This window comes from Aulonocara sp. 'chitande type north' Nkhata Bay, linkage group LG7 (assembly GCF_057382095.1).
Source record: "Aulonocara sp. 'chitande type north' Nkhata Bay isolate Kocher_YH1m ecotype deep benthic linkage group LG7, A_spYH_male_GT1.1, whole genome shotgun sequence".
Taxonomy (NCBI): Eukaryota; Metazoa; Chordata; class Actinopteri; order Cichliformes; family Cichlidae; genus Aulonocara; species Aulonocara sp. 'chitande type north' Nkhata Bay.
The window spans coordinates 59,054,381-59,066,088 of record NC_141350.1 but is presented as its reverse complement, the minus strand read 5'-3'; the positions used below and the strand labels follow the sequence as shown (position 1 = coordinate 59,066,088).

Genomic DNA, 11,708 nt, shown 5'->3' with positions numbered 1-11,708 from the left:
GCTTGAAAAAAAAAATCAGAACATTTTCATTAAAAAATAGTCTTTGTCAATCATTTGCCTTCTGAGGCGTAAATAAACACACGTAGGAAGGATCGATAGGGCGGTGTACCCGTACCGTACACGTTTTATTTGCTCCTGCATGCCACTCTGACCAGACACTCTTGGCGCAGACCTTGAGAGAATTAAACGTGGTTCCCGCAGCACTCAGCAGCCCAGGACGTGTGGATGCACTTTTACTTCAGAGATGGTAAACACAGGGTTTCCTCTGGTGTGACCTCGCGTGTTTTCTTCCCGGCTGGCCCGCCTCTGCCTCCGCCTCCAGCTGCAGCGCACAGACTGAGCTCCGTCCAGAGCGCCACAGCTGCCCGAAGGAAAAGATGGGATCCGCAGGACACTTGAGCTTAGTGCTGCTGCTTGCATTTCTGCTGGGGCTTCATCACTCCTCAGGTTTCTGGATCGTCAACGTTGTCTTTCCTCCCCCAGCCAAACCTAAAGTACCCAGCAACAGCACTCCTCCACTTATTATCGGTAAGTACAGGGTCTGTCTGTTTGTTAATATGTATGGAAGATTAAAATATACTACTGTGATATATACCCGAGATTTATTGTTGATTTAGCTGGACATCTATGCGGAAACATGTAGCACGAAGGTCCAGTACAGTCGGGGGGTGGGGGTGTTTTTAGGTCACACACAGCACTCTGTACATTTGACCCTGCAGGCAATATCAGTGTTTTCTCATCAGGAAAGCTTTAGGGACACAATTTAGTGACTGTGCTTTGGATAAACCTCCACGCTCAAACTGAAAGACTATTAAACCTGTTCTTTTCCTACATATAATTTAAAATAAATCGTCCTCTCTATCTCAAGAAATTTCTTTTAAAGTTCAGCTTGCCTTTTTATGAAATCTCAAACATCCAGAGAGAGACATTTTCGCCTCAGAATTTGAAGAAGTGGTATTTTTATTGTCTTTGATATGATGATGTTTAAACACTGGACTGACCAGATCGCAGAAGAACTGCTGTGTACGCGGTGCAAATAGTGTAGCTGGGTAACGGTAAATCATGCAGCTTCTCCTGTGGGTCAGGGGTCAGTTTCGCAAATTCAGAAACAGATCCAAATATTTGCATTTCACAAAACTGTCTGCTATGTCAAATACACCTTATTTGCTGAATTCTGGGTAAATTAAGGCTAAAAGAAAACATGTGACCACATCAAGGTAATCATCGTAAATCACCCACCCCGGGATAAAGTGTTTTGGTAGGTTTTGTGCTATTAGAAATTAGATGATGTTATCCCTTTTAGGCTTACACTGTACCATTTCCCTCTTTCTGCTGCTTGTGATTCACAGTTAGCAGTCAAAAAGTCATCGTCCAGTCAGGGATTTGTGCAGTCTACTGCACAGGAGCTCCAAGTAAAGGACAGGCAAACAAAATGAGGAGATTTTGACTAAAAGGAGATAAAGAAAATGCTTTGAGTTCTACATTGATTGCTTTAAGTGAACCAATCGACTGACATTTATTTAAACTCAAAAAACAATGTGACTAAACAGCACTAACAGTTTTACCCATGACTTCAATATGATTTTGTGAAAAAAGTAAGTGAAATAAGTGGAAGAGATGGGTGTAGAAATGTCCTTACCTATAAAAAAAGGCAGATTACTGTCGGCTCGTTTCAAGAAAGACTGGTAGGTGTCAACCGACAGCTTTGACAAGACCTTAAAAGTGTTCAGCGAGAGTAGAAGTACCAAAGAGTCAACATGAAACACCTGCAGAAATCTCTGCAACTTCCTGAAATATATCTTTAACACTGAAAAAGAATGGTGGTTATGGAAGGACAAAGAAAGGAAGCAACCACTCAAAATGAAAAACAAAAACAAACAAACAAAAAAAAAGCGTTGCTGAAATTTTAAAGTTTGCAAAATGCCACCTCGATGTTTCACATCACCTATTTAGCAGTCGTCTTGTGTGCAAAGATGCTAAGTCTGAAGGAATAAAGGCAACACATCATCACAACTCTAAGGCATGGTGGAGGGAGCATCCTGGCATGGGCCCTGTACTTTGAAGCAAGTTCAACATTACCAGGTCACCTTTCTTTCTCTGGTTTCAGCATTAGCAATCAGGCTAAGCCGTCGATCAAAGGTGATTATGAGCTTGATAAGTTAACCCAGGATTTATCTATCGAAGCACGAGTGTGTTCGCATGAAAGGGGCGATATCTGGGAGCAGAGCAACTGATTCAGGTAAAACTATGTTATTATAAGAGGTTAACCACATAAAAGCAGTGATGTGAGCGACTGCAACATGAAAGGAATCAGACAGTAAATTACAGCACTGAAAACACCTAAAGTGTGTGTTTGTGCTATAAGTGCTCTTTCATTAAGTCATAAAAGAACAGATGTATTATAATTGTTATTACTCATATTTAGATAAGCAAAAGATAGTTTTAGTTTTTATCATTTTCAGCTGCAGCCCTGGTGATGTTTAAAGGTCTGAGAGCAACCAAAGAATAAATCTCAGACCTTCCCAACCGCAGACGTTTCCTTCTTAAAGTGAAAATGAGATCATTAATATAACAACATTAGATAAATTGGATTCCACTGTTTGTTTTTGTTTTGTTTTCTAAATTGTAGTGTGGTTTTTATTTCCAACTTAAATTATATAACTCTTTAATGTGGCAGGAAATTAGCTTATCAACATCTGGTCTCAGGATCCTCCAGAGCAAAGCAGCTGTGCACATTTTTTAATTGCAAAACAGGAGACAGAATATTGACAGGATATCAAGGAGAAACAGAAAAACACAATAAGACAGAGTGTAGGTAGGGGTTATTATAGCTTTGTATTTTCTAATTAGTTTTAATTTTAATTTTATTTTGACCTGTTGTTTTGAATTCTGACTGAATTCTATATATATGAAATTTAACAAAATTGAAAAATAAAATACAAAAAAAAGTACAGGATAGTGTATACTGTATACATTCCCAAATTTAGTTGCAGATTTTAATTCAGTCTTTCTCCAGTTCCTCAATGTTCCCAGTCTTTAATCTCAACGTTCCCAGTCTTTAATCTCAACGTTCCCAGTCTTTAATCTCAACCTCCCCAGTCTTTAATCTCAACCTCCCCAGTCTTTAATAGCTCCAGAAGCATCTTCCAAATGTCAAAAAATTCTGATGATCTTTTCCGAAAAGTATAGTTTTTATTTTTATTTCCTATGACCAGTGATCTATAGCAGTGGTTCCCAGCTCTCTGAGCTGGTGACTCTTCATCATGCAAAAAGTCACTTTGCAAACTCTTATCACAGCTTTAATTAATGAATAATCTCTTTGATTTCTTTCAGTTCAATTAAATGATTCCTCAGTTTCATGTTTCATATTTCATACAATATGAAACTGAAGAAGTCAGAGAGCTTCTGATTCCTTCTGATGACACGCAATCTGTAAAAAAAAATATGATTAGGATCATTGATTTATGACAGCTGTCTGGGAAGTCCATCAGTTCATCAGTTCTTTGTTGCATGGTTGTTAATAGACCTCTCTGCATTGAATCATACCTGTTATTAATCTCTGTCTCTCTTCCACAGCATGTCTTAATCCTGTTTTCCTTCCCTCACCCCAACCGGTCACAGCAGATGGCTCCGCCCCTCCCTGAGCCTGGTTCTGCCAGAGGTTTCTTCCTGTTAAAAGGGAGTTTTTCCTTCCCACTGTCGCCAAAGTGCTTGCTCATAGGGGGCCATTTGATTGTTGGATTTTTCTCTGTATGTATTATTGTAGGGTCTACCTTATCTCACAAAGTGCCTTGAGACGGCTGTTGTTGTGATTTGGCACTATATAAATAAAATTGAATTGAATTGAATTGAATTGGAAGTTTGCTGAACTTCGGCAGCAGTTTGCAGTGCTGTGTATTGGTCCCACTTTTTCCTGCAGTACAATTAACATTTGACACACTGTTGTGTTTGCATGTGCCCTCCTGCTCAGTACCGGGGAACCTGGGGAACCGTCTGGAAGCCAAAATAGACAAGCCGTCGCTGGTCCACTGGCTGTGCTACAAGAAAACTGAGAAATGGTTCCCACTGTGGATCGACCTCAACATGTTCATACCCATAGGTGTGGACTGCTGGATCGATAACATCAGGTGAGACCTGCTGTCTGCTCTCACATCCACGTTTAAGCAGTTTAACAACACCTTTGATCTACAACTTTGCCTTACTGTAGGTGACAGCTGAGGAACAGACTTTTATGTTATGCTTACGCTTGTCAGTTTTGTTTATCTTTAGTCAGGTTTTTCATCACTGAATACATGTTTTGCAGAATTTGAAAACTTAGCCATGTGTTTCCACATTTGTGCGTCCTGCAGACTCGCTTACAACAGGACAACTCGGCGGTCATCCAACTCACCCGGGGTGCAGGTGCGAGTGCCTGGATTTGGGCAGACCTATTCCATTGAATATCTTGACTATAACAGACTGGCTGGTGAGAAAAATACATCTGTGTTGGTAAACTGGTAAATTTGGGGGACTAGTTTCTGACATCTTTTAATGTATTTCTACACTGAGTAACAGAGAAATGTTTAATGGTCATGAAGGCAAAAATATAAAGGAACATGTAGCCCAGTGCTTTATTTCCATACTAGATTTGGACTCTTAAACTGACCGAGTCTGCTACTGTTCTCTGAAGGTTACTTTTACACCATGGTGGAACATCTGGTCAACGTGGGCTACATCCGAAACGAGACCGTCCGCGGAGCACCGTATGATTGGAGAGTAGCTCCTAGTAAGTCTGTATTATTTTTATGTTAAGAGAGAAAGCACGGTGCTTTGCATGTGTTTGCTTACGAGTATACAAAAGAAGTTTCCTGAGCAGCTCAGCTTCTGCTGTTTTTTCTTTTTTTTTACTAATTATGCCACGCAGGGGGGGTCAATGATAAAAATCTACATTACTAAAGAACATTAACTTATGCTTTTATTTAATCATGTATTAAAGTCATGTTACTTTTTTTAATACAATAGGAGCAATTTTCAGATGTGCTTCCTAGTATAGTACAGATAATTGTGGTAATTACTTTGACTTTTAATGTCTCCCAACTTCTGAGAAGAAAAGTCTTCACTAGCCACTTTAACAACTATATACTTCACTATGTTCTTCTGCAAGTTGCTGACTTTAGTGCTGGAAAGGTGAGTTTGTTATGTCGGTGGGAGAAGCAGGATTGAACCAAGCGATAAAGTTGTCGGTCGAGAATACTAATATATGCTGATGCTACAGTATTGTACACCCCATAATTTGGTAGCGTGTAGCAAATATAACTTCAAGTATTTGTTTTCTGTGTGACTTTGTTAGATTCTTACATTGCTGTAGAGGAAGTTTGGCGCATTCTTCACATTATAACAACTCTTCTTGAAGTTTTTGGGCAATTGTTTTTGATGTCCTGCCACATTTTAATCAGGTTGAAGTCAGACAAATGGTTTCACATTTGACTCTAGAATACTTCTATATATAGAGTTCATGGTTGACCCAACTACTGAAAGGTACCCAGGTGCTATGGCTGCAAAACAAGTCCAAATCATCACCTCTCCACTACCACTGGATTCAGTTGAAAACATTTAATATGAGGGATTTGTGCTGATATGTTGTATTTGGTTTATGCTACATGTGATGCTGTGCATTATGGTCCATATGTCCACTTTGGTCTTATTTTTCTAAAGGACATTGTTCCTGAGGTCTTTGCTCAGGTGCAACTTTGCAAACCTAAGAAGAGGCTTTCTGTTGGCAATCAAGCCAAACTTGAACAGCCTTTTTTTTAACATGCTGACTGAGACCTGTAGAGTCTGAGATGTAGCTCCTGGGGTAAATTTGCTGGTATGTAGATATCATGAATGTTTTCGTCTTCTCACTGTACAATGATGGACTTCAGACTGTATGGGAATGGCCTTATTGATTATTGCTGATATATTTCCTCCTTATGGGCGATCGTGGCTTAAGAGTTGGCAGTTCGCCTTGTAATCGGAAGGTTGCTGGTTCGAGCCCCAGCTTGGGCAGTCTCAGTCGTTGCGTCCTTGGGCAAGACACTTCACCCGTTGCCTACTGGTGGTGGTCAGAGGGCCCGGTGGCGCCAGTGTCCGGCAGCCTCGCCTCTGTCAGTGCGCCCCAGGGTGGCTGTGGCTACAATGTAGCTTGCCATCACCAGTGTGTGAATGGGTGGATGACTGGATATGTAAAGCGCTTTGGGGTCCTTGGGGACTAGTAAAGCGCTATATAAATACAGGCCATTTGTCATTGTGTTAACACATATCTGAATGCTGCAGACCATCAAACTGCCAAAATCTCAATAATCAAATGCTCTGATTAGCAGCGCCTGGCTGCTACTTATCCTATTAATTCCACTGGAAGTAAAAGGAGTGTATTTTGTTTTTCACACACTGCTTCTGCATGTTGGTTTAGCTTTTTAAAAATATATATTGACACAGTGTAGCATATCACAGGTTGCTTTTCATCTGAGGTTGCAGTTACCTCATTTTAATACCTGCTAAGGACCACGTGATTTTTATTTACCAGCTGGTTCTTAGAGCTAACCCTAGAGAGAGGAGTGGATTTTCTTTTAGGACACCAAAACTCTAAAACAAACTCACTAGTTTTTATTCACACACTGACTGTGAGTACATTTGGTGTTGCATGTCCTGATTGTGGCAGCAGGTTCTCAAGTTATTTTGACCAGATGCAACCAAATTTTAATTACACTACATAATGACGTTTGATGTGCACCTCTTAAGGTTCTTGCTGTGAGCCTGTAACGTTTTTATTTCCCTTCGTCCCCCCACAGATGAGAATGCAGAGTACTTAGCAAAGCTGCAAAACCTGGTTGAGGAGATGTACAACCAGTATCAGGAGCCTGTCTACCTGGTGGGACACAGCATGGGATGCCACTATGTCCTCTACTTCCTCAACCAGCAGCCTCAAGCCTGGAAGGACAAATACATCAGAGGCTTCATTTCTCTAGGAGCGCCATGGGGGGGTGCAGTAAAAGTACTCAGGGTCCTGGCTTCAGGTAATGATAAGAACGCACAGAACAGAATACAGATGGAGGGGCTAGAAAGCGGTGTGAACCTGAAACTCTTTACAGGAGTAAATGATGGCCTCTCGATGATTTCGAACCTAAAGATTCGGGAGGAGCAGAGGATGGTAACCACCAATGCGTGGATGCTTCCTGTAGAGGGCATCTGGCCAAGTGACCACGTATTCATCTCCACGCCGAACTTTAACTACACTACAAAGGACTACCAACGGTTTTTCAAAGACATTGATAATGAGGAAGGCTGGTAAGAAACAGTTTGGTTGGTTTGGTTGGTTTTAGAAAGTCTTGATTGCCAAAAGTTAAAAAAGCAGACCAGAAATTGTATAGTACCAGTGGTCATCTGTATTTACTGCTTTACCTCTCCTTTGAGAGCAGAAAGTGTGAAATTTCTGGGCTCTTTGTCTTCTACTTCTATTTCTATCTAAATGGTAGCATCTTGCTTTTTCTTGAACTATACCTTTTTAGCATATAGATCAAATACTTCTCTTTTTGGTGTATTTTTTCTAATAGCAAACAATGATCATGCCCTCTTGTTGGCTCCAGGTATATGTTGGAGGACACCAAGAACCTCACTAGTGATCTCCACCCTCCTGGCGTCGAGGTATGGTGTATGTATGGCATGGGCCTTCCAACTGCCGTAACAAACATCTACGACGAGGTCTTTCCCAACGGGGACCCAGTGGACTTTGTTTATGCCGATGGAGACGGCACGGTGGACACGTTCAGCATGAGTTTATGCAAACGCTGGGTGGGGAAGCAGGAGAAGCCCGTCCATATCACAGAGTTCAGAGGGCTGTTCCATCTGGATATGGTGTTTCACGAAAAGGTGCTCAACCAAATCCAGGACATCCTGGAGGGCAAATCGGACACACCCACAGAGGTTGATGTCAGAACTGACACTGAATACAGGCGTTCAGGAGTTTGAAGCCATTTACAGTGCTAGAGTCTCACATAGGTGACTTTTGAGCCAGATCAAACATCAAGCTTAAAACAAATACCAGTACCGTCTCTTATCTCAAGCAGGTACAACAGCTCAAAACCAATCTGGACTTGGGGAGAATCTATCACTGACACCCCCCCCCCCAGCAAATAGTCCTGACCACTTTATCTTAACTAAACGCTGCTGACTCAACAATGTGGGTTTTAACCCTGACCTGATTATTACTAAACTGAGGTCATGTGTTTAGTTACCTTACGTCTGAAACTTGGTGGCAATTATGGAAATATAATAATCACAGTAATTAAAAATGTAGTAAGAAATTTTTATGATGGTTTTAGTTTTCTTGTTTTCATCTGTGTCCTCCTGTTACATCATCATTATCATTTTATTATTTTCATGCATAAAGACCCAATAAATATGAGACATTTTGTTGTGTGAGATTATTGGATTATTCCCTCAGAAACTTTGTTTTTGATAAGTTATGAGCAATGATCATGAATATTTTTTGAAGTGCTGTTGTGTAAACAGCCGTCTGAATGGTTCACCTTAAAATTACAGCATTTAAGGTCACAAAAGTCCACCTGTGTGGGTCACTTGTTTGGTTCCAGTACAAAAGTCAAGCCTTTATCTCATCTGTTGTTCGACAGCATCTGCTGCTGTGGACTCTTGACTCGCTGAAGTTGCGTTACAGCCAGGTGTAGTGCCAAAATAGTTGCCCCCGTCAGAAAGTGCCTTCCCATCCTCAAGAGAGCGCAGAGGAGCAGGAGCCACGGCGCGTTCATGACTGAAAGAAGAGTTCGCGACTCCTCTTTCAAAATAAAGTCTGTCCTGCAATCAAGTGTTTTAAGAAATAATCTGGATAATTGTGGTCAATATAATTTAATTTCCTTTATGTTAACTGCAGAATTTTAAACTGTAAGGAACACATAATGCTAATCTTTAGACAAAGCTAAGATTCATAGACATATATATTATTATTCTTTTTTTTCAGGAGTCATTGTGCAACAATTATGTACATGCAGGACAAATAAAAGCTTCCTATGCTGGCGGATATTTTACACTGATGTCACACTGAATCTGTAAAATAATAGTTTAGAGTTAAAAAAGATTTCAAAGGAACTCTAAATAACTTGATGCCAGCATCACACTGTTTTTCCCTGCAGAGGGACATTGATTTGTCTTGTCACATGTTTCACATGTTCTTTTTGTTTGTTTGCTTGTTTGTTTGTTTTAAAAAAACAGTTTATACTGTATACTGCACTTATTACTTTACTCAAGACCCCACATTATCATATTACTTCAGAGTAGTTTACTCTCAGACTGCTGGTTTACTTTACTTGTGGTTCCTACAATAATTAAAAGTAGAATGTATCAGGGCGAGGACACTTGTGACAAAGACTCCACTTGTGTGGAATGTTTGTGTCACAAACTCCAGCTTGACATATGGGCAGGTGTAAAAGTCATGCAGTGTTTATTTGCCATTTATTATGTGTTAAAAATAATAGAGTTAACAAAAGAAAAATGTGGGGGAGGAGGACCAGGTGGTTGAGGCAAATCAAAGAAATTAATAGTGCCTACAGCTTCTCTAAAGGTCAAGTCAACCAATGCTCAAACAAAAAGGCCCATCTACACAAGGGGTCAGTCAAAACCATTCAAGTGTTAAGAAATCAGTTTCACCCCGGTTCTTTTTATTCCTCGGGCATCCAGAGATGGCACCGGAACTCAGTAGTCATTTTCACAAAACCTTTATTCATCTTTATTCATCTTCATTTAAGCATGCATCTCCTAGAAGAGAAGACGTGCAAGAGTAAGAGTAATCTCCTCACCTAAGCTACACCAAATTCCTCTACACAACAGAGAAAACAGAGTTAACATATTACAAACACTGGTAACTGGTAGACCCCACCCAGGTCTCCCCTGGGGAATTTCCACTCAACATTAACTTCTCTTTGTCTTACTTTCACAGTTCAAAATGGGGAAGGGCCTCCTAGAAATCTACTCCTAAATTCATTACACACTCAGGCCTTTATTGCATCCAGGGCAGTGTCAGTGTCTCTACAATAATTCTACATCCTACCTAACACATTTTTAAACTCTCAAATAAGCTACGCATATCTTCACAAGAGAGGTATCAACCGCACACCCTAGTGTTTCTAATAACTGTTCCTCTGTTACATATCTACAGGGTACCCCCAAGCTTACCTGTCCAACCTCCTAACACAACCATTCTATTCACACACAAAATCTACTAAGTCACAGAGAGTCAGAAGCAGCCTCAGCTGGCCAGGGAGCTGCCCTTTTGTAATTGGCTTACTACGCCCAGATCAGCTAATAGATGTATGCCAATTAAGTTTGAATGGGCCAATAGTTGGAAGCTCTACACATGGAAGACGAGAGAAACAACAGCGCCACTTATTGTGGCATAAAACATAAAACATAGGCTTTCAAAACCTCAGCTAATTTGAATAACTGACAGGTACAACCACGTGATCTAAGAGGTTGGAGTTGGACTGACTTGTTAAGGAGAAAGATCTTTATTTTCATGAGTAAGTTTTTTTTTTTATGTATTTGCTAAATAAAACACATTATGGTAGAAAAGAGAGGATGGATTATATGGATTATATGGATAGAAAGAGGGGACACTTTTTGGTAGCGTATAGTTTAAGGTAAATAATCATCCAAACGGTACAATTAATATATCCATCCATCCATCCATCCATCTTCATCCGCTTTGTCCGGGGCAGGGTCGCGGGGGCAGCAGCCTAAGCAAAGAGGCCCAGACCTCCCTCTCCCCAGCCACCTCCTCCAGCTTATCCGGGGGAATACCAAGGCGTTCCCAGGCCAGCCGAGAGATATAATCTCTCCAGCGTGTCCTGGGTCTGCCCCAGGGCCTCCTCCCGCTGGGACATGCCTGGAACACCTCACCCAGGAGGCGCCCAGGGGGCATCCTTGTCAGATGCCCGAACCACCTCAGCTGGCTCCTTTCGATGTGGAGCAGCAGCTGCTCTACTCTGAGCCCCTCCCGGATGGCCGAACTTCTCACCCTATCTCTAAGGGAGAGGCCAGCCACCCTTCGGAGGAAGCTCATTTCTGCCGCTTGTATCCGCGATCTCGTTCTTTCGGTCACTACCCACAGCTCGTGGCCATAGGTGAGGGTAGGGACGTAGATCGACCGGTAAATTGAGAGCTTCGCTTCTACACTCAGCTCCCTCTTCACCACGACGGACCGGTGCAGCGTCCGCATTACTGCAGCTGCAGCCCCAATCCGTCTGTCGATCTCCGGCTCCCTTCTCCCATCACTCGCGAACAAGACCCCGAGATACTTGAACTCCTCCACTTGGGGCAGGAACTCATCCCCGACCCGGAGTGGGCACTCCCCTCCTTGAATCGCTACCTTATCGTGGTGGAGGGGTTTGTGTGTCACAGGGATCCCAGGGGCTATGTTGTCTGGGGGCTTTTGCCCCCTGGTAGGGTCTCCCATGGCAAATTGGCCCTGGGTGAGGGACCAGACAAAGAGCGATTCATAAGACCCTTATGAAAAGGACACCGAGGGAACAGTTTACCCTGCCCGGGATAGGGTTACCGGGGCCCCGCCCTGGAGCCAGGCCCGGGGAGGGTGCCCGAGGGCGAACGTCTGGTGGCCGGGCCTTAGTCCATGGGGCCCGGCCGGGCACAGCCCGAAGAGGAGACATGGGCCCATCCTCCCG

The 11,708-nt window shown here is 42.2% G+C and overlaps 1 protein-coding gene across 1 annotated transcript; it reads left to right on the top strand.

Moving 5' to 3' along the window:
- The first annotated feature begins 135 nt into the window (after window positions 1-135).
- lcat (lecithin-cholesterol acyltransferase) lies at window positions 136-8,429 on the top strand. Its single transcript, XM_086301680.1, has 7 exons — window positions 136-528; window positions 3,971-4,127; window positions 4,350-4,465; window positions 4,670-4,765; window positions 6,810-7,034; window positions 7,110-7,305; window positions 7,605-8,429. The coding sequence occupies exons 1-7, from the start codon at window positions 378-380 to the stop codon at window positions 7,984-7,986; spliced, it is 1,323 nt and encodes a 440-aa protein (XP_086157806.1). The 5' UTR covers window positions 136-377; the 3' UTR covers window positions 7,987-8,429.
- The last annotated feature ends 3,279 nt before the right edge of the window (window positions 8,430-11,708 follow it).